The 23,922-nt window shown below is 36.0% G+C and overlaps 1 protein-coding gene across 3 annotated transcripts in view; it reads right to left on the bottom strand.

Moving 5' to 3' along the window:
* Nucleotides 1-3,793: 3,793 nt before the first annotated feature.
* Zip48C (Zinc/iron regulated transporter-related protein 48C) overlaps nucleotides 3,794-23,922 on the bottom strand; it is a 245,670-nt gene continuing 225,541 nt past the window's right edge. For all 3 annotated transcript variants that reach the window (XM_090415478.1, XM_090415479.1, XM_090415481.1), the window contains one exon: nucleotides 3,794-5,455. In XM_090415478.1, coding sequence (XP_090271604.1) covers nucleotides 5,377-5,455 — 79 coding nt within the window. In that variant the 3' untranslated portion in view covers nucleotides 3,794-5,376. The remainder of the gene's footprint in view (nucleotides 5,456-23,922) is intronic.

Below are 23,922 nucleotides of genomic sequence, written 5' to 3'. Positions count from 1 at the left end.
CATTAAATACTTCGGTCAATTGATGCACACAATAAGTTCTGTTTGTACAAGCCGCCTGAAACGACGGGGATCTCGTTCCTGACCGACCGTCTTAGGATTACGCTTACACCTCTGTGACAAGCAATGTGGGTTATTTTTCCACTGATTGAACACCCAGGATATCTCATCTTTTGAGAAACCAGTCTGCTCTGAAGTTTACAAAATATAGTGGTTACAGCCAGGACACCCACAATAAGCCCTTGATTGACTTCCGAAAGATCGTTTTTTCCCAGTGATCAACACTATTGATGATTACCAACCAGCAGCATTCTTAAATAGTTGCCCAGAACAGGTTGCGAGGCATGAAACCAAGTATTTTTTATATACGGTGCTTAAGTGACGATATCTGTATAAAGGTTTTCCAGTTTTACCAACCAGGAAGAGAAGCAATGAATTGAATCACAAATCGTTCATTTCCCAACCAGAGTACCAGATAGCTCTCTCTAATCTCCCAATACCTTTAATCTTATCTTAATTAGTTCTGCTTCCAAATATACCACAGAAGTCACCTCTGCTCCTTATTCAGATCATAATTCTTGTAAGTTCCTTCTTCCACAGAATGTCCTTCACTCGGCACTTCCCAACGTTGCGTTTTTTGGAACTACAACTGCACCAAGTACGATGAACTTCTTTCTTTCCATAATCCGACTATTGCTTCAATCCTCTGAACACTTGCTCCAAACGTATTATGGAATTATCTTTTCTGGAACGAAGTCCTTCATTTCCCACTCGATTCGAAACTCCAATCCATAGTCTATGCCATATTTGTACAAGAAGTATGGAAAGGCAGTCCAAGAGAAATTCAGCATACCACAAGAACTCCAATCATTTTTTTCCAGACTACACTGAAGTATGCAACAAATAAAAAACCATCACAAACTTAAATCTGACTTTGAAGTGGCCGAATTCAAAAACTCGCCTTCCATACAAATGGCAGCCATGCCTTATATTCTCTTGCAAACGCATCTGACATTACTTCTGTTATTTGTGCCTTTATCACTGTATTCTCCATTTTCTTCCTGGTCGATCCCTGCATGTTATAGTGGATGGCTTCCTCTGTCTGGACTCTTCCACTAACGTAGAAGTGCCTTAGCGTTCTATTCTATACCTATCCTCTTTCTCGTATACGTGTTTGACCTTATTTCTTTGACAATAGTATCTGCTATTCATCGCACTAGATCCAAACATTCCAAGCTTCTTCAGCCAGTGACTTAAACACAAACCTCCATGCCATTCATTTTACCTTCCTTCCTCACAAAAAAGAATTTCAAATTACCTTTCCTTATCTTTAATAATATATATATATATATATATATATATACATATACAAATCTCCAAACAGGATCAGATCTCTTCACAGATGGACATTTACCTCATCATTTCAGGTTGAGGTACATGTCCTCAACCTGAAACATTTTCAAATCATTTGTTCCTTAAGTCTGTAAAAAAAGCTTCGTATTTGGTTTAGATGAGCTATTACTTTTCAATCACAATCTACTATCTCCTAGGAATCTCAAATCCACCCAACCTTAGAATACTGATCACAGATTTGGGATAATGCATCAAAGCCTTCCCCCTAAAAGTTCTTGATGCTGTTCCGAGGACGGCGATTCCGTTCACAGATCATTCCTCCCTCAATTATTATTATTATTACGTGACACCTCCATGGAGTCCAAAGTCTCATCGAGCGTCAACCGCTTTCCCAGAGGGTCTGTTTCATCTGTAGATTACTACCACGTGCACTTCTTTACTGAATTCGTATTCATAATTTCTCTGCTTTGCAAGCATGCAAATTTAACATGAGTAGCAGCTGACTAGTTTTCTAAACAGCCATCCCAATGAAGCGTTCGTCCAGAAAAATGCTAGAGGCCGAGTAACCTTCATTGTTAAACTTAGCAAGGCTTAATAAAAGTTAATCGATTTGCAACAATAATTCCTTCCTGACACGATGGAACGTAATAAAATTTGGTATTCAGGATCGTAATTTGTTCGATTGGCAAAATTTATTAAAACGAAATAATTTTGACAGCGAATAAGCCAAATACTACTCTAGATTCAACTGTGATAATACCGGACTTTTATTTATTAGCAAAAAAGTTCGAAATGATGATAATTATCCTTCTTTGGCTTGGAGTTAATGAAATTATTTAGGATCTCTTTCTGTAAACTAAGGAGTCGTTTCGATTCTGGTTTCATATACTACGCAAGTTATTCCAGTACTTAATCTCTGTCTGGACAGGTTTTACTCAAAAATTGGGAAGGCTGTCCCACAGAATCGAGAAATGACAGATGACTGGAAGTAGCAGGTTCGGTGGATGTCGGGTGCTGCTGCTCGCGTTATTGTAGGCTTATCAGAAATGAAGGGAATGAATTATGCCAGTTCAGAAGAACAGCGTCCATGGAAAATCTATATATAGAGAGAGGGAAGATCTTTGATTAGGCAATCATCTTGAGCGAAAAAGAGCGCAAAACTCTTTGGAAGCAAGGATGTAGGAGTAATGTGTTTGTGCCAGGAAAGAATAGTTGTATCAATCCAAGAAGACAGGCCAAGTCTTTGCTTTAACGAAGACAATGGGGAAAACTAGGTCATTTTTGAGAGAAGTATCAGAGAATCAGAGTTTAAGGCATTGGTTGTAGAAGATCTTTATGCTTGGGAACTACGAGGTTTGCTGTATCAGGAGAGAGAGATTCAAAGCTATCATATACAAAACTATGAATGGTCTTTGAGGTCTGTAACTGAGCCGTGAGGAACACGCAGCGAAGGAGCAAACTGGCAACCTAATTACACAATGCGAAAGACTGACCGAAGGAATGTCAACATTCTGAGCGGTGCTCCATTCCAGACGATATCAAATGCCTTGGAAATATCAAGTGCAACAGCATGCTTTACAAATAAAAAGTAATTTAAACTATCAAACTGAATTGCAAGTAATCAAGTAGCATGAAACAATTTATTTCACGAAATTAAAACCACCGTATACAGAAAAATAAAAATTCATTCTATTACTTCGATAATTTAGAGCACAATATTATATGTTTTGGGCTGTAGTATGCAAAATCTGTAGATATTTTTTTTGCCTTATTCAGGGGGGAGCAGTGTTTTACAAGATGAGGAGGGTGGGGATGGAGAACTATTCTTAAAATATTTAAAATGCTAGATGCTAAAATTGTCTACACAAGCCCACAGTTCCTTTGCAAACAGAGGTGATAAGAAAATTATTGTATATAAAACTCCCCAACTTCAATATTGGGTTTAGAACTAACGCCAAAGCAGAGCAAGGTTATGACGTCAGGCGAGTGTACTTTCTACTGATTGAGCAATGTCTTCAAGCAGACTCCTGGGTTAAATTTAGATTTAATTTGACATTTCTTTCTTATACCCTGAAAAGAAACCATACAAAGACATAATTAAATGAGTTACAGGAAAAAATATGAGCGACATACGAGATAAGCCGAAACCAAAAAACGAGGATGGAGAAAACTGAGGCGTATTCTTTGAGAGCAAGTTGAACTGAAGAGCGGTGGTGGGGGCATACTCTCCTCCCGTTATGGAAATATTAAGTACCTCTTTTTAATTAGCTAAGAATCAGCGAACTACATAAGTTAAGAGACGAGAATGACTTTTTCTCTTCCCTTTCCGAATTCAATCACTGTTTGAGAGGGATAGAATGGGGAAGAATTCCGATGATAACATGTCCACTAAAGCATGCTGGATAAATCCGTGTTTTGTCGCAAAACTCAATTTACACAAACATCATTTTTGCAAAGGTTCTTTATTTTCAGAGACATCCTCGGTACATAACACGTAAAAATAACTTCACAGAGTAAGCATGTATTACGTTTCAAACGAGACCGGTACAAAGTCAAGATACGTAACCCGAATTTCTTTATCATGCTCATAAATAATTACTTTGCAATTACAACGAAAGAGTGGATTGATGATTACAAATAATTAATACTTACCAATGAACAACTGAATGTGACCTAAAGATGCATTCTTCCCTTCGTTTAAGACAGATATTAACGTTTAACAAATACACTTAATCTTAAATCTTAAAGGAACATTTGATGTAATTAACATCTATAAATGCCACCTTTTCTTAAGGTTTCGATTAATAAAATATAAACAGGTTGACCAGGCAGCGTAAAATACTGGAAAGAATAATTTGGGATGTAAAGAGTCCAAATAATTTAATCCTGCGGTGCAAATGATTAACTAAAACAATTTCCAATTCCTAATTTAAAAACTTTTATTATCATACACAAAGCAAGGGTAAAAGAAATGAATTATAGAAAACCATTCACAGATCAACGTAAGTAACTTGGAAATACTTGGTGTATTTTTATTTTCTTTTATTTGCAAATAATAGGTCAATTATCGACACTATAAAAAAGGTTAGTCTGATGGATATGAGAGAAAACAACTGCAATAACTTCATCTGATTGTCTCATAAAATTTTACTTTAATTCTAAGACTGTATTCAGTGACCATTCACAGTGCTTCTTCCTCTTACCAAATGTAAGAGAAAACTACTGTTATTTTTATTGTAATTTTGAAATGAATATAGAACTGCAATTATAATACTGCTTACCTATGTCGCTAAATAATATAGCAGTCAGGGAAAATGTTCGCAAATGCTTGCCATTATAACGACTTGAAACATAATCCCAGCACATTATATATATATATATATATATATATATATATATATATATATATATATATATATACATGCATGCTTCATTAAGCGAAAGTGCAGCTTATAGATGATAATAAACAATACCCCTTTTAATTTAATTTATATAATCCAATTTCAGTTTGTGAACATTCATATTACACTTACCTTTCAAATTCAATATATTATTGGTGATTATACAGTGATTTTACTATACACGAACAAATAAGATTTTAAATCCTTAATATTTAGGCAGCATTTAGTAAACAAACCTGGAATCTCTCGATTTGACACACAGGAACTCTTTCACTTCTGCTATAACTCTTCATTTTATGGCTTTTCTAATCAAACATAACAATGGCGCATCCGTTACACGCACGAAACAAGCTTCTCAAATGAAAATTGCAAAAGACAGGTATTTAAAATTCGTCCGCTAGGACAGAAAAGACACCGTTCACTTACAAAACAGGAATGAAAATTATAAAAGGAACATTTTTTTTTCCATATATATAAAGAAGTCTGTGGACTTAGGACGACAGTTTCTTCCTGTATTATTCATAGACAAATAACAATAATTCAAGATTTAGTACGCTTTCCTGCACTTTTCCATTGTCCCTTCGCTCTCTGCGGGTTTATAAGCGAAGCGAGTACTCAATGGTGACTAGCCGAGTCCAACATCTAAGGCCATCATTAACATAAATCCAAATATTGCTGTCCAAGTGGTAAGTTTCCCATAGCCACTAAAATGAAATTGAAAACAAATAAAAATATTCAGTAAGCGATTCCTTTACAATTTTTACATATTTAATAATAAATCATTCAACTTTCACTCACACATGTTACTGAATAATGCCGGTACGATCTATTCCAATTAATTCAATAATAACTTCCGCTTAATCTATATATAATACAAAAGTGAATATCTTGTGATGGCTTTTTCCTTCTGACTGACACAAAACTTACGAAATTTATCTAAAACTATCGTAAGCATATAAAATCAATAGGTACTGTAAACAATCTAAGTTCGCTTATTTAAAGTCTGAGAATGAACCACTCCTGGCATCGTAAGTTCAAAGCATACCATCCAAAACGAGAACTTACTGGAAAAGATTGTTCAGATGCAAAACGCAAACGTTACATCCAGATCTACTGAGTCTGGCAAGTAGGGTGACTAGATTAAAATTTGTTTTGAGGTATCATACATAGATTTTGGGGTATTCATGGTAAGGATTTGGGGTGATATTTTTGAGTTCTTTTGTGTCAATATTTTTATGGAACGATTTTAACAGGAAGTACTCTTCATATAGCAAATCAATATTAATATTGGAAATTTTAAATAAATCTATAACTTTTAAGAAAAGATCAAAATGTGCCACTTCATGTAATTTGAAGATGCTCATACTTCATCATCATGCGTATCAAGGATTTAGGCCTAGCATGGCCTGTTCCGGCCTTAGCCGTCATCGTTGAATCGTTTAAGAGGACGTCCTGGTTTTCTTTTTCCTAATGGCTTGTACTTAAGCAGTAAAGAATTTTTGTTCGCGCGATACTCGTGCTTATTATTTTCAAAACCAAATCTTTTTTCAATATACTGAATTAAAGTTTTCAGAAAATCGTCTGCCCTTTTCCTAAACAAATTTATCTCAACTGGTTTGCGACAAGATTTCAATTTTTGTATAGCAACGAATCCATAAAAATGATCATTTAATTTAGAATGTAGAGAGTTTCTTAGATTGGCCATTAGGTTAAATAGTTCTATTATAATTGGACCATCCTGCTCTAGATTACAAATTACGTTTTGGACACAGATAGCTGCATTTGAAAAGAAAGAAAGGTAGACTTCAGCTAATTCGTTCAGCTAACAAAATCTCGTAAAATAGGTGGACATCTTTCCAAAGATAGAAAATAGTTTTTCACTGGCTCAAAATTTTTGTTTAGCCTATCTACTGCTGGAGTGAGTGACAACCATCTTGTAGGAACATGACGCATTAGATCTGAATATTGTCGGTCGCAAAATTCATAATGTTCTTGTAAATTTTCTAACCTTTTACTCTGTGAACTAAATTCATTATATGTTTTTAAAATTACACATTCTATATCAATTTCTAAACAGCCTGTAGCTTTTCTTGTTGCATTGTAAGACATGGCAAAGACACCCCATATCAATTAAATCCTTATTAAATTCCTTCAATTCTGTAAATACACTCTGATTAATACCAAAATTTATAGCATTATCACCGCAAAAACTAACAATGTTCTCGGGATTTAAATTCAGCTCCTTCAACTTTTGAAGTAAGCAAAGTGAAATATCCTTTGAAGTTTCTGACTGGCTGTTAAAGAAACTCAAAAGTTTTGTTTGAACTCCTCCACTGGATTTAGAAAAATATCTACACATAAAAGGAAACATTTTAATGTTTCCTTCATTTGATGAATCTGTTGCAATTGGAAATGGCTGATTTTCTCCTAAATTCTCAAGAACTGTAGATACACAGTCTTTTGCTAAAACATTTGTTATTATTTTAGATATTTTTGTTCGCGCGCATGTCAACTGAGAAGCGATTTTTTAATCACTAAATAATGTTTTGAATAATGAACTCATGCAGTCCGATGACGATAGCTATGCGCATGTTTCACTGTGTGATAGGCAAACGTAGCTTCGGCAGCAACAGTCTTTCGTTCTTCAGTCGAAACTAACGATGACGTCGAGAAAATAAAAAATGAATTTAAAGTTGGATTACTAGCTAATACTTTCCCTTTTTTATGCTTATTACTTAGCATATGCTTTTTAAGGTCATGAAAACCTCCATTTATTATGGAAAATTCACAATTGCACCATAAACATTTGGCTTTACCAACAGTTCTTCCTTTAATCACCCAGGCATAAGTTTTCTGCCACTCCTCGTTGAAATAATTCTGATGTTTTATCTTCTTTTTTTTCTCTTGATTTAAGCTCTGTATTTTTTCTTCTTCCGTATTTGATGACGATGAAGAGGACATTCTGTGAAAATGGTTAAAGTAGTATTTATAGAATTTATTGCCTTACTTTACTACAATGAAATAAAAAAAGTTCTCAAGTAGTGACCGCGGGAGCCCGTACTCTCCCCTCGTATCGGGCATGTGACAGGTGCCGAGCATTAAAAAGTAAGCATAATATAAATATCCTATACCGATCTATATAAGTAGGATACAAAGTTGTTTTTCGAGTCTTTGAGAATGCATTTCAACAAAATATTTACCTGCAGCTAATTTTCTTCTTATATAATCACCTAAACTTGGTGATATTATATGATTTGTAGCATTTACATTTTGCTTACTTGGTGGCATTCACAGTAAAGGCAATAGTCAATATTCATTTATTTAATACAGAAAACTGAAAAATGGATATTTGTCCGAAACACCGAAAAGGGGTATTTTTCGTACCCCATTTAAGATTTTACAAAAGGGGTATTTTATAAATTTAATTCAGTAAATGGGGTGCGTCTGGCCACCCTACTGACAAGTAAGGCTTGTATAAGTCCAAAGAAAAATTTTCTCAAAGCAAATGAAAGACTCGAGCAGTGATAGGCGAGGCTTATAGATTAACGAAGAACTTACTGTAGTCCTCTAGGAAAATAAGATGAAAGATTTTAAAAAGTGCCGTTTCTCTTACAATCCTGGACTGAACTCGCATCGGAAGACAATACGGGAGAACGGAATTCATTTGTAATGAGAATGTTAAGCTCCCTCCAATTATTCCATCACCATATCCACTCCTCCCTCAATGTCTGACACCAAACACAGGAGTCCAAACATTTCGGAAATCATTTTAAAACGCATTTATTATTATTATTATTATTATTATTATTTTAAATAATTGCACTAAAGATCACTCTTGTGATCTTTAGTGCAATAAATAAAGAGTAATTCTGCTAGCCAGTAATAAAATGTTCAATTTCAAGGGATAACAAACCTTGTTAATAATTAATAAATGTTATCATATTAAGTAGGTAACTAAGCAACACACACACATCACTAGTAAGATTCTTATTAATTAACAAGCTATTATTCAGAAGTATTAAAGTTCTTTATTTAAGAACGTGCAATGTTCTCCTCCCCAGGCTTTCTTTCCAAAATAATCCTAAAAGTATAAGTTCAGTGGAGTTGTATTTTATCCCTTTAATATTTATGCATACGCCCCCTCACACGCCTAGAAGTAAGATACGCAAAACAACCTGTACATCCCTCTTGCATCACGTTCTAGTTCTCTTTAATCTGCTGCAGGAAATATGTATATACTAATCTCTTTTCAGAATTTGCATTGACACACAAAAAGTGGTCCCGCAAGTTTTTTTATTTTTTTATAGAAATGATTTAAATAACCTGCACGTGATTTTAATAAATCAGAGAAATCTTTTTTGTAAACATTCCGTTTCATCCCATTCTATGAAGTTTGGAAGTGTGCTACCTAAGATGTTCCTCCGCATTAGTTTCTAGAAGTCGTCCCCCATCCCCTCTTCTGGAAGCTATCATATAAATCCAGTCCACGCTTTCTTGTATCTGTGAACGCTGTCGGACATTTTGTGCTAAACATCTGCCTCACTTCAAAAACGATCAAGATAGAAATCCCAAAATATAGCCCCCAGTCAAGAATACGATAGTAAAAAGTGCACGGGTTACTTTTTTGCTCGCCCACACGCGCTGAACAATGTGCCAACCATATGCGACGTGCTCTGTATTTACCAGAAATAGCCCATTTAATCTTCATACTCTCAACAAGAAATGTTACCGAAAGGAACAGAGAGAGCACAAGCCTAGTTGAGTCACGCACTATCTTTGCGATCCTATTTGTCTGCTTTAAACTAATCGAATTTGGAAAGGACAGCAAACGCACAGGTTAAAGAACGGCATTGGGTACAATTAAGACAAAAATCACTTGCGTTTGCTTATCAATATAACAAACAATTTTTGGAGTCATCTTCGGTGTGAGGGGGGGGGGGGACAGGATTGCATGACTATACATCTGATATTCTGTTTTTAACTATACCATAAATCTACCGAAATTATTTATTCAAAAGTCATGAGTAAATATTAATACATTTGACTCTTACATTAACTGGATTTGCGATATAAGTGTATGAAGAATAACTTGATTAAGAGATACTGAAACAGAAAAATTGCCACTTAGGCCACATTAAACACAGCGGCATTCTTCCACATACTAGCAGGCAATGACTAAATATATCGTTCAAGTGTCCAGACACTTATAGCAAGCTAAATTCGTATGCGACACTTCAGAGCTGACTGCCAATAGAAAGGATGGCTCACTTCTATTTCCACGATGATTTTCAGCGAACTGACAGTCCTTTGGGTATGCTACTCGTACTTATAGAAAAGAAAATTCTGTTAGAAGAAAAATATTTTCTATCGCTAATGTTCATCATTTGAATCTATAATGAATTCTATGCTAGACGCATTGCAATTCTCTTCGTTCTCTCGCCAATAGTTCTTACCAAAACCATAGCACCCTGTATGTTTGGACGAAAAGCAACACACGTTATTTGTTGGGTTAAATAATTATCAAGAGATAAGAATTTATACGTGATCTAAATTCAAAAGTAGCGATAAAATTTTAAAAAATGCACTAATTCCCGATCTGTGTCTCCAACACACACACACACACAGAGAGAGAGAGAGAGAAAGAAAGAAATACCATGTTCAGCTAGCCTATGCTGAGAACAGTAATGAAAGATATAGTCCTTTCATCGGTCGCCATTTCGTTAGCAAGAGGAGAGATTAATTATCTGATTAACCAGTAATATACTAACGTTAAAAGGTCTATCCACATATACCATTCGCATAGCAAAGTAATTGATCAGACAATATATACTCATCGCTGACGCGTATTTCAGTAAAGAGTAGACTGATTTTAACAATACATTGCATCCTAAGAAAAGTTTGTGGTGGGGAAGTGATTTACGACTACCGACATAAGTAATGATGAACTGTCCAGTCACTACTGACACAGTACTAACCACCACCCACGCAAAAATAATTTTCATGTGCGGAGTGGGGTTCCTCAATGGTGAGTAAAGTTTACTCACTACATCCTGGTGGTGAGTAAGGCAAACGTGACATTCGGTTCAGAATATTTCCAGAATTCCAATCTCGGAAGGTGTGGCTAGAGGGGGGGGGGGGATGCTCTAGGTATGCGTTTCACTTTTACTCTTGTGCCTTGCTAAAACTCAAGAGTCGTAGCGCAGCTGAACACGTCCCGTTGGTGAAGGGGGAGAATCGGGGAGGGAGAGAAATACGGTTACAACAACTTAAGAACAGCGGACAATAGAAGGTTAAAGGTGTAAATTTGAGTTCAAAAACGTAATTGAACTGGTATTTCTTTTTTTCTCTCGGTTTCCGGGATCTTTTTATGCTGCTGGTATGTGACAAGGGCAGATCTTCCCACGTGAAAACCAACCGCTCGCTGACTGAAGCAACATAAGAAGCAGGGGTTTCACAAGCTTCCGGTTGACCTGAATAAAGATGAATCAATGATCACACGTCAGCCGAGGGCTGCGAAGGATGACGTCAGCTTGGAAACTTTTGCACTCCGTTAAACAATGCATCAAAGCCAACTAATGGAGGTAAATGCCCTGGAAAAAAAACCTTTTAAACAAGGCCTTCTTTATCAGAACATCTTCCGAGGGTACATTTCAAAGGGAGATTTATTTACTCAATTGTTCCCAAGTAAGAACGGTCATTGCAGGAATGTGAAAACCATTATTTCGAACTCTTGGCCATTTCCAACCCTGACATCTCTCATCAATTCTGATTGTAGTTTCCGAGTATATGGTAACCAACCCCCAAAAACAAAATAAAACACCATCCCTCGATTAAATTAAGAAAGAAGTCATGTGGCGATTTTTTTTTTTTTTTTTTTTGGCTGATCAAGTTATACATTTTTAGTAATGATCTCACGGCACCAATGACATCAACTGTAAGAGGGATATTTCTCATCATTAGATTCTCATAAATAGTGTAATGAGTTGCTCTCACAGCTAAAAATGGATTTCCGTTCCAATCTAGACTGCAGTACACATTATCATCAAGTTTCATGGTTAACAACAAAATATTTTGACCACGTTTAATTATATTCCGAAATACTTGATTTCGTTCTGCTTAAAAAACAGGGGGAGGGGGGGGGAGTTAAAGCAATAAAATGCAGTCAAATATCAATAAATCGTGTCAAGATCCGGTTTATCTCAAATCTTTTTCATTTCAATATAGCGATGAAGTGGCTGTCGCTATGGCGTATTTATTCATTCTTTATTTGACTCCTACTTACCAAAGACTGTAAGCTTATACTGTATTAGTCATCTAAGAGATTTTTTTTGACATATCTGGGAAGTCTGCTGACTTTTTGTTTCTAGTCAAAATATAGACAGTTAACTTTTTTTTTTACTAGAAACCTGAACAAAAATAAAAACAGGCTAATCAACAAAAATTCGAGATCATCAAACGAGATTGCATACTGAGGTATTCAATACAAACGTTACTCGAAAAAAAGTTAATTATAGCAAAATTATAATAGACAAGAAATTATACTATTTTTTATAATAGCGTAAGCAAACAAAATTTGCTCATGAGGAATATCTTCACGACTACGCTACTTGTACGTAGAGACTGTACGCTTCACATCTTGTCTTAGTATCCCATAATGCAAAGTACACCTAGTTGCGGACATATATAGATCGCTATGTATTAGCAATATACACATCCAAAAGGAAGACTTGTAATAATATTTCCAGATACTGAATCCAAAATAATAAAAATGGATTTTTTTGAAACGGATATATATTCTTTCATTAAGTTTTTGAAATATTTTAACATCAATTTGTTGGTAATAAATCTCGGCTACATACTTCAAAAGCATGTAGCCGAGGTTTGATAATGAATGGATGCATGATTTGCACGTTTAAACATGTCTAAAGCCTGTCTTACACTTACTGTAAAAGAAACTCAATTTGTTAGAGTTCTCACTTGGGCTCAGACGTTTTAGAATCTTTCGTTTCTTTAATTTATCATTATTGTAATATTTCAAAGCTCCAAGAGGTAAAATAAGTGAGTTTTTTTATGCCTATAATTTGTTTATTTACAAGTGTTAACGTCTGTGTCATCTTCTTTACACTGGTATCTACCCTGCAATATGGAAATCAGTTCGTATTCAACCTATCACTAAAAAACGGAGATAAATGAATACCCTCCAACTATTACCATCCAATTTCTCTTACTCTGGTTCTTTCTCTCAAAAGTAATGGAAAGAGCTATCACCATCCAACTATTATGCAATCTCGAAGATTCTCAGCTAATAAATGACCACCAATATGGGTTCCGTCACGGTCGGTCAACAGGTGATCCACTCACTTATGCCACCCACATCTATGCAAATGCCACGGAAAAGTTTGGCGAGTCCCAAGTGGTCGCACTTGACACCTCCTAGGTCTTTGACCGGATCTGGCACAAACGCCTGTTAAGCAAACTCCCATCATTTGGTCACCCCCACTGACTTCTGCACTTGGACTGAAATTTCTAACTGGACGCTCACTTCGAGTGACGGTGGACAGTTACAACCAATGTAGAGGTTCCATAAGGCTCTGTTCTCTCACTCACCGTATTCCTTTATCCAATTAGCGAAAGAATAAAACAATTTGGAAATATCAAGCGCCCCCAAATCGTTGTTCTTCCTCGTTTCTTTCTTCTCCTCCGCACCATCTGTCCTTTTAATGGAAAGACGTAGTTTGAATCCAATCTGGAAACTCCGAAAAAAATCCGAAGTACCTTTAAAAGGGGGGTTTTCAACTGAAGGTTGCAAAGTTTATTTATTTACTTATTTTAAATCCCAGAAAATGGTTTTCGTCCTACAGGATCGCACTGAGATTAATGAGGAATGGTAGGAGTGGTTTGTTGTCTCTCTCTTCAGGTCGAATCATCCAACTTTTCGACCAAATACTGTGTAGTTGTTTGTTGTATTTTAAGGTCACCGAAAATTTTGTCGCAACCGGACCAAAATGGGTCGAAGAAATGAGGTGAAGAAAGCAAAACTGCCGCAGAAATTTATACCGCTACAAATTGCATTATTCAACCGATTTATTCCTACGTTTCATGTAAACATCTCTAAAAGAAACTTATATGCAAATATGTGAATCAAGCACTTAAATATAAGCAATGGGGTTTTGTAGGTGGGGAGTTTTTTGGAAGCCGGCCGAAATTTGAAAACGGCTACTTGGCTAACATTATTTTTTTCATTATTAAGAATGTAAACGTCTCGACTTTACAGATAAAGACTGGGGGCGGGAAGAAGAACGAGAAGCAAATAGAGATCTTTCGATTAAGTTAAATTGATACTGGAAAATCGAGAACGGATGGAGGCGGGGCGTGTGTCTGAAGCTGTGATTTGAATGATAATTACACGACTGCGAGACGATATAACAATTGAAACAGCAAATGACTTGTGGAGTCTGCCAGCCACTGTGAGAGGGCAGCACCATAACCCTCGTCTAGGATTTTTGTCATTCGATCATGGAACACGTACTACCAAGGGATGTAACTAGAGTAAAAAAAAAAAGGCAACATTTTCCGATGCCGATAATGGAATTCCTATTAATTTTTTAGGCATATAACTCATTTTCTTAGCGAAGGAAATGTGCACGGAGGTTTTTTTTTTTTTTAAAAAAAAGAAAAAAGAAAAATCTGCAACAATTAACGAATTACGGACATTTAACATGCAGCTATTTCCCTAAGAGTTGTGCCACTCGGCACACTGCAGATCACGCGCTAATGCTGACCATTTTGAACGCCTACACTAAGGACTTCAGATACCTACAAACTCCAAGATCCAAAACACTATAATGTTTTACTTTCACAGTAATATGTTCAAATTTGAGGTAGCATTTAGACGACCGTGTATCTACGTTTCGGAGATATCTTATTATCTATGCTCCCTTTTTAACTTCCCATCCAATAACCTAGTTATTGGATGGGTTATAGTTCTATGAAACTGCAATCTTCTTTGTTTTAAAATTCACCTGTCCTATTATCTAAACATCACAGCATCCAACGCAAACCATTCCAATCACGCACTACTCTATTAGAGAAAAATCTAGCCCCCCCCCCCCCCCCTTCTCGACAGCATTCACATTCTCACAAGTTGGCCTGGATACAGAAATAGGATCTACATTACAGGTTTTAAAAATATATAGCCCAAATATACTGTATATGACAACATCAATTGCCTCAGTATTCCATAATGCAAGACACACTTCCTTTCAGATGTGTGTGTGTGTGTGTGTATATATATATATATATATATATATATATATATATATATATTGCTATTCAGTTATAGGAAGGGGTTTTGAAACTTTATCAAGGTCTCCGTGGAGATTGATAAGACCATTAACTTTGTATCTTTCTTAGTTCGGTTTCCACTCCCATTGAGTGGGAACCGATTTGGGTAGTGATCCTTCCCAATAACGTATGGAAATATACACGTCCGAAAGGAAGCGTGCTTTGCATTATGGGATGCTGAGGCTACTGAGGTTTTGGGTACACTACCCAAATAAGCACAATATCGGGTACATTTGGAATTTACAAAGCGTTACGAGTTGAGCAGTAGAGAAGTAACGTTTCGAACTTAAAAGAATCCCAAGCATTTTCGGGATGCAGATACTATGGATGTGATATTCCTATTTCAGGATAAGCAAGATGTGAAAGTCAGTTCAAGAAGAGAAACTATCTTGACCGGAGATCGAAAATGACCAAAAATAAGATCTTTCTGCCGGTATTGAGACAGGGCTGTATTTTGATAGCACTGAAATTCATTAGATTATCTTCACTCCACTTGAGAACTGTGAGGTGATCAGTGTTTAAGACATTGGTTATGGGAAAAGGTTATCTTGAAAAGAATCATGTTGAGCATAGTTACACAGCAACTCTATGGATAGCATTTGAAGTTAGAGAAGATCATAGATGTATAGAGGAAGAGCAGGACGAGAATACAGACCTTATGGATTCATCCGCACTGATAAAGAAATCTGATGAGGGGCAGCTGACAATTCAATAACATGGTAGCTTGAGAATAAGAAGACTGCCTGTCAAACACAATCACATGTCCTGAAAATATCAAAGGCGACTACATGAATTCAGCCTAATCTTTCTATGGTCTGTGTCCAAAGATAGCGCAGGTTTGCGAGGACGCCTACTATGCAATGACACTGGCGGAATTCAGACTGGTGATCATTGACTGATGGATCTTTAGGTAGTGAACATACCTGTCGATGACCTTCTCTCTGTCACTTTCGAGCATATTGGGATGACGACGATTGGACAAATGAGTTCTCCCAATTTTAGGGACAGGCTGAATAAAGGCTTGCTTCCATGCTGTTGGATATAGACCAGATGAATATGACAGATTTATATAAGCGATACTAGGTGTTAATACCGAAGCACACGTTTTTTTTTTTATTAAAGCAAATTGGAGGGATAAAGCTGAACCAGCGGGGTTATTTGCATAAGTCTGTTGTTAAGAGGATTTTTCTGCTGGTTATCAGTATTTTCTGATATCACCAGATACCAGAAACACTATGTGAACAGTTCGTGGTAAAGTAGGAGGTGAATAGATAACCGTTGGTTATCTATACAAGTTGGAAGAAAAGATCGATGTCAAGTCTATTTTATCTTTAATAATGTCACCATGGTATAATTGAGATGAAGCAAAGGTGGAAACAAAGAAAGGCGGAAGTGATGCCAACAGCGAGGGACCAGAAGGATAGACTGCCATTTTAGCAGGAAGCAAACTTAGCCTGTTGGGATTTTGTTATTTATTTCGGTCTGCAGTAATTGGCTGAGTGAGAAGCTGGAGTTATGGCATGAGCCAGCAAATATATGCTGAGTTTTTATCTTGGATTGCAATGGCACTTTTTTTTTTTTTTTTTAGAGAAACAGGATTTGGATAAAAGTCAGAGTATGCATTGGAATGAGGAACTGAAGGTCTTAGTGAGGATTATTTGGTAGGAGCAGGCATTTCGGTCGAGCAACAGAAACAGCAATCAATCATGGAAAAAATCATAGAAATCTCAGAGATCATTCCAATTGGCACACCAATGCAGCGCCAGTTTTCTTTTTTTAATGGACTATCAGCATCTGAGGCTATAATGCGCCATGTCAAAAGGTAAAAGAAAACTAATAAACGCCTATGTAAGTAAAAGGAGGTAAAATTGGTATATCTGGGGTATAAAAAATAAGATTAAAATTAGTATATCAGAGTATATAGTTCTAAACTAATACAGTTCACTAAACTAATATATCAGGGTATATAGTTCTAAATATAAAAAGTAGAAAAAAAATATAAATTAATAAAAATCCTTAGCTACCCGCGGTACAAAATGTATTAGAAGTTTGCAAATAACCTTTCATGAGTGGGAGCAACGTAAAATGTTATATAATAACCATTGATTTATTGTAAAATTTTAAAAATATCGTACATATATCATAAAATTTGGATGAGTGTGTAAACTCAGGTAAATTACTAAAAGCAGTAAATGATGACTGCGCTCATTAATATAACGAATGCAGAAGATTAAAATATAGGATTACAGCGGATGCACAATACTCTGCCCTCAGTAGGAAGAAATGTGTGAGATGAGAAAGAAAGATATGAAAAGGAAAGAGCTAATCTACCATCAGCATCTGCAATATATTTCGACTGATTCTGATATGACTGGGGATCCAATAGATAAACGTCCAGTTCACGCTAGAGATTCTGATTTTGGGCGTATGTACAGACACGCACAAAATCACAATAGTGCGTTTAAAACAGTTGCTGGTAGAGAAAGTGAGGAATGCTTACTTAATCTGCACAAGAACAAATTGCATGACGGAACACAACTATTCCCAAGGTGGTAGCGTATTTAGTAGTCTCTGTGTAGTATTGTCTACCCCGATGTTGAGCATGGGGTAATTAATGTCTTTATTCTAAAAGGAAGTATGTAAGCATGACAAGTATTGAATATATACAAATTTTCAACCAAATTTTACAAATTTTAGTCGCATTACAACTGCTGACGTCAAAATGACAAACATTGTTCATTTGCTTCGACGTAAAGACTGCGAATAGGTGAGGATCGAAATGCTAGAGTTGCAGTTCTGATAGCGTGGTAGTGGACTGGATCAAATATATACTGTATGAGGCAAGAGCACGGACTGGAAACTGATAATCTCCGTTTGTATCAAGCACTTCCACCTCTTGGTGGAAGCTAGGGTGTGAAGGATCCTTCTTCAGCACTTATCTCGTAACTGATATATATATATGAGGGGGTGGGAAAGATATATATTATTTTATGGTCGAATCCGAGTCCCAAGAATTTTGCTTCTGTTGCCACTGGGATTATCGTTTGTCCTAGTCTTAGTTCTTGATCGAGATGAACGCCACATCTGATGTGGCGTTCATCTCGATGATATCGTACCAAGCGAGTAGTTGGTACGATAGTCAATAGCTTCACATTAAAACACAAGGAAATAAGTAAATAATGTTTATTTAAAGTCATTTTATTTCAGCCTGAATACTACAAGCCATCATCCGTAACACCATTAGTTGATTACAAGGTCGAATGCGAACAAAGGATTGATTTGAAACAGCGAGAGCTGCGTGATGTTATACATAAAACAAAGGCACACCTGAGGAAACACTGCATTATTAGGTATCCGTTAACTGTATTAAAAAACACCTTAATGATGTGTGATTAGAATATGACTCTTCGCTATCTTAGATAGTGAGAAGTAGTCGTTCCGATTTAAGTTCGGACGGTGAAGAAAGGCCTCAGTGCTGTGCCAAACCCGATTTTTCATATTTCCTGTTGCTGATGTAAGATTGTTTTCTTGTATTCTCTTTTCTACGGAGCGTCCAGTTTCTGAAATAAGGACGGTTCCTCACAAGGAACTTGGCAGAAACCAGGAAGAAAAATATTTCTAAGACCATGAAATTCTACTCCGTTCAGGATATCCTGTATTTTCATGATTTTATTTTTATTTTTTGCTGGGAAGGGATGTATCTATCTCAATCTATTAATGGATCTAGAGACATGTCATTTATTTTTTTGAGGTACACACTCCATTTTTCTAGCTGGCGGGTTGTGACGTAGAGGAATCATTTATGGTGTGGAGGCCATATTCATTTCCGCCCTCTAATTTGCCCTATTGAGACTGAGAGTAAATCATAACGTTCAGAGATATGGTAGGACAAACATCGTGTTCAAGTCCCCTCTGAAGGGATCAGAAGGCAAAAGTAAAGAAAGTATTAAAGGGAACTATCCCCGCGACACTTTCGTTACTGTTGCCTTCTCATCTTAAGAATGCTTACCGCTATACGTTGTTGCTATTATGATAAACTTCTTCCGCCCCCTGGTATGGCATGGTGCAGTCTATTCGGCCTTGATCTTTTGAGTCTGCATTTCATCTATCCACTTTTGGCATGCTTGAACTTACTGTCCATTCCTATGCGTTTTACTGCTACATCATACGCAGATGGCAGATCTAGAACAGGGAGACTCAGACTGATCATATTTCTGACATTTCAAACAACACAAAGGATTCGGCATATAGAGCAATTAAGATACCCTTGAGTTAGTAAGATATCCAGAGCAATTAAACACCATGAAATTCCCAATTTGTTGACGTGGGGGATTTCAGGGTGTTAAATTCAAGAACGATATTCTGGTCGGTACTAGGCTATTGTGAGAATTCTTTTTAATGCTGTCACTCGTCTCTTAGAGAAGTTCACAGTTTTGTAGGAGATTGGTGTTCCCCCTACTGATGTTCTATAAAAGAGTTGCTCCGATTGTTTCTGGGAGGATGTTTCAGATTGCCGGGACCCTGCAACCTATCCAAACTTTTCTGGATAAATAGTGACATTTACCCAACAGGACGTTCACCTGCTGAATGCATAATGAGAAAACATAGTATAATAGTAGATTATTTTGATATTTTCTGTTTCTTGCTCTGGTTATCTGTTGATGCTTGGGCTTGTTGAGAGTACTGATTAAACAGGACAGTAAAAAAAAAAGACCCAGGAAAATACAGCGAAGAATACGAAAGTTCCAGAAAAAGAGGAAGAATGAAAAGTGCAAGCCATCGCTGAGCGTTCTCTCTCCACCACGAACAAGTGCCTCCTATGGAGGGGGGGGGGGGCCAAAGCCTACGAGAAGATCGCAGACCGATCTATAGAAATAAGGAAATGTGAATAAGGTTATAAATAAGAATTGCTAAGACGAGAGCAAATATTAATGGTGTATTTGCAAGAAGAGCTGGTTAAGAAAAAGTTTAGATCTTGGAAGAATTAAGAGGATTAGTTGGTATTTTGTCATATCTTACGGATGGCATCATACACGATGTAATTAGAATAGTGGGGATGAACTGCAGAGGTTGCCAGTTGAGGTTAAATTTGGAACAGCAGATCGAATCTTGTCTTGTAATGGGCGTTGTATATCATTAATATTTGTACTGATGCTCAGATGCTGGAAAATCAATGTGAAAGAGCTCTTAGTTGTATGAATTTTGGTAGATTTTTTTTATTGTTATTTCTGATATTTTTTGTAATAACTATAATGCAACTAGTATCTATTTGGCTATTTTTTCATGACTGAAAGTACCGGAAAGTTACAGAGCAAAGGACTTGTGCGCATACTTCCCACAGAAGTGTCCAGACTTCAAGCGTGGCTTCGAAAATAGCCCCGCGCGTTGCCATTCTCCTTCCAAGCACGCTTGGAAGTGTAAGCAGCAGGATTATTCGCCAGGAGATCGGGAAGCTTCCAGACACTTTACCACCAGGTTCGGTCCAGTGTACTATCAAACGGCCATCACCTTCTCCATTCGAGGGTACAGCAGTAACCTGTATTCATTAAGTTTCTCCCTACTTAATGAACTAAATAGCCATCACCTCCTTCAAATGAAGGAGATAATGGCACTTTAGTTCATTAAGTAGGGAGAAAGAGAGAGAACAGAAAACGGGGAGGAGTCTACTCCGAAGTGATAAAATAGGACAGTATTTTATCATTCATACCTCCAATAAGCAAGGCCTATGCTTTACTGGGCAATCCAAGTCATTTACCACTTACAGGTCTAGTTGGCATCTCCTCCAAATGCTCATAAAGTGGCATTACACATTTTGTGCTGCGACTAAAACCTGAAAATCTATTTCACTACTCCTGATTTTCAAAATCCCATTTTCTTTCGGGGATTTTTTTAAGTGACAAAAGTTATATTTTTTCATAATTTTTTTATTTTGTGTTGAATAATACGAACATGTTTTATGAAAATATATCTGGTTTGGAAACAGAGAAAATTGTATAAACATGTAAAATAATTAAAAACAAACAAAAGATGCATTATAATGAAATAAACAAGTACAAACTTATTTAAATAGAGAATAATCTTAATGCTAATAACGATCAAGAGAACTGATTATAATAGGTTCTCACTAATTTTAAAGTGTTTACATTATTATTTTAATTACTAATGTGAAAGATACTGCTACCATTAATCTGATATTTGAAAACAGCATAAAGAAGATCGATTTTAATAACCAAGGTGTTACACTTTTGTTTTTACTGTACGACCGGGGGGAGGGGGTGATTCTGTGAAACAGTAACATGATAGAATTTTATGCATTTTCTTAAAAAAAAAAAAAAAAGGTATTTATCAGAATAGCAAAGGCACTTATTTTAAGAAACAATAAATAAACCAAAAGACCTTTTTTGAATTCTTGTGTGCTCTTCAGAAATCTGCTGATTTAGTTATCGTAATTCCTTTCCTTTGGTGTTACAGGGTGATCAGCATTCATTTCAGTAAAATTATGGAGACTACAACCGTGTTAGGAATAATTACTTTAATTTCCCGACGTTTCGATCTTCATATGAAGGTCATCATCTGGAGTACACACACACACACATATATCTACCCTATATATATATAAAATGATAAGCCTTTTTATGTCACGTTTGTATGTTACGGTCACGTCAGTACGTCAGGTTTGTATGTCACGTTTTTTGAAACTCAGGGGCTACCCTGAGTGTCGAGTTTTCAAAATTCGAGTCATCAGAATTCAACGAGAACCGGCCTACCAATCCGGAACTCGTGTGTATGTGTGTGTGTGTGTGTGTGTATATATATATATATATAACTAAATCAAAGCTATATTCTATTCATAATAATCAGAGAACAAATTCATATATAGTTTTACTACAGTAAAAGTGGAGGCCTAATCCATAATTTAACAAGAGTGTTGTTATATTAGAGTTAAGATCTTGGATTACTTACAGTCCTAATTATAATTCACTCTTAGGCCAAAAGGTTAAGTGGGTAGAATATGTGCCATCCATATTCTTGGGATTTTTAGACCACCATTATTGTTAAGATTAGGGTGGGTGATAGGAATTTCACAGGCCTCCTTAAATTTACATTCATATCAAAAGGCACCTGATGTAAACAACAGGTGCCTTTCCAGTCAAATCTGTGTAGAGTATTCAGGGCATGATCAGAAAGGCCAGATTTACCATAGTTATTAAATTTAATGCGCCATTTGTGTTCCTTTTTTCGGATAGGAAATGTGCGTCCTGTTTCACCTATAGAGGGCACATTACAGGTGCAAATACGGTATACTCCAGGGAGAAAGTGGATCCTTGGATGAGTTCTTTAATTTTGCAGGAGATTTAAAGGTGGCGTTAAGGTTGTACGAGTATTTCCATAGTATTCTGTTTACAATACGGTTAAAGTCTCCATAATTTTACTGAAATGAATTATCGTAATTCTGTTTTATTATATATAATTACTATTGCAAAAACGGTATATTTACTTTGAAATTTTAAATTCAGAAACTAGGAATTTGAAGGAATTTATTTTTTAATTTATTTTGGAAGAAAACGTTGAAGCTATAGCATTTTGTGAGAAGAGACAAAGTAAAAAAAAAGTATTAACATTACTTAAGGATGATTCCTAAGATATCCACTGAAGCTACGTTTTATAAAAGCATACCAAGTTGTGAAAATGATTTTGTGTAAAAAACTGAAGTATTTTAAATACATTTTTCGCATATAATTATTAATTTTAAAATAAATATTCAATGATTCATCATGAAATTTTATCTTGAAAGAAGTTATGCCGATAGAACAAAAACCATACTTCTTATGCAGTCTCGACTCAAATTATTGTTTCCTCAAAATATGGATCACTAAACTGCTATTTATTTTAATATTTAATCTTAACAATAATTCATAAAAATGCTTCAAAATTACCATCGTGGTATCAAAACAGCGTTCAGCTGCATATTAATCTTAAAGAACAAACCAGTACCATTTCATTCCAGTATGCAATTTCGTTATTCGAAAATTGCAGAAAATTCTTTCTTTTCAAAATTTATTCTCAGCTGTCATCGAAGGTAATCAAAGAGACAAAGTTTCATTTCACCTAAATCGTTACGCCAATCCGCGAAAAAGATGCCTAATTTTTTCATTCTTAATTCATAAATTTATCGTAGTTTTTTTGTGCATCATTCTCACAACCACCATAAACCTTCTTTCAAAAGCTGATTGTTTTAAGAATATCTGAAATTTTTATTATGGTTGTCCATAAAAAGAAAATGCTGGTGCGACACCATCTTGTTTGCTAGAACACAGAAACGAGATCTATCCGGCCAACTCCGTAGCTAGCTTGTTTAACCCTCCTTCACCAAGGAACCAGAATAATACAGCTTTTCAACATTTAGTACATCTTGATTTCAGTAGTGAAGACTGCGATTAACCGGTATAATTTATCTATATCACTGTATTTATAGATAACTTCTCTACGAATATGCACTTAACACAGTAATCGACAGTCACGGTAAAATTGCTGTTAAGGTAGTGCTGAAATTTCAGAGAAAGAATTAACATTCTCAGCAATTACACCATTTTGCATTACTTCTGTGGTTGTTAAGGTATTAAGAGAAATTGGTAAGAGCTAGCATATATACAAACGTGGGCAAATTAGAATAATATCATCTGTGAAGGTCAGCTTGGATTTGTTAAGAGGCGCTCTTGTTTCAATAATCTGGTTAACTTTTATGATAAAGTAACAAGAATGGTTGATGAGGGAAATGTATAGAGTGCATTTTTTTTTTTTTTTTAGATTTTGTCTAAAAAATAAA

This window comes from Typopeltis vanoorti, chromosome 3, assembly GCF_054136105.1.
Source record: "Typopeltis vanoorti isolate ZY-2024b chromosome 3, IOZ_Tvanoo_1.0, whole genome shotgun sequence".
Lineage (NCBI taxonomy): Eukaryota > Metazoa > Arthropoda > Arachnida > Uropygi > Thelyphonidae > Typopeltis > Typopeltis vanoorti.
Note: the sequence above shows the minus strand (reverse complement) of the source record. Positions and strands in the feature narration are given on the sequence as shown.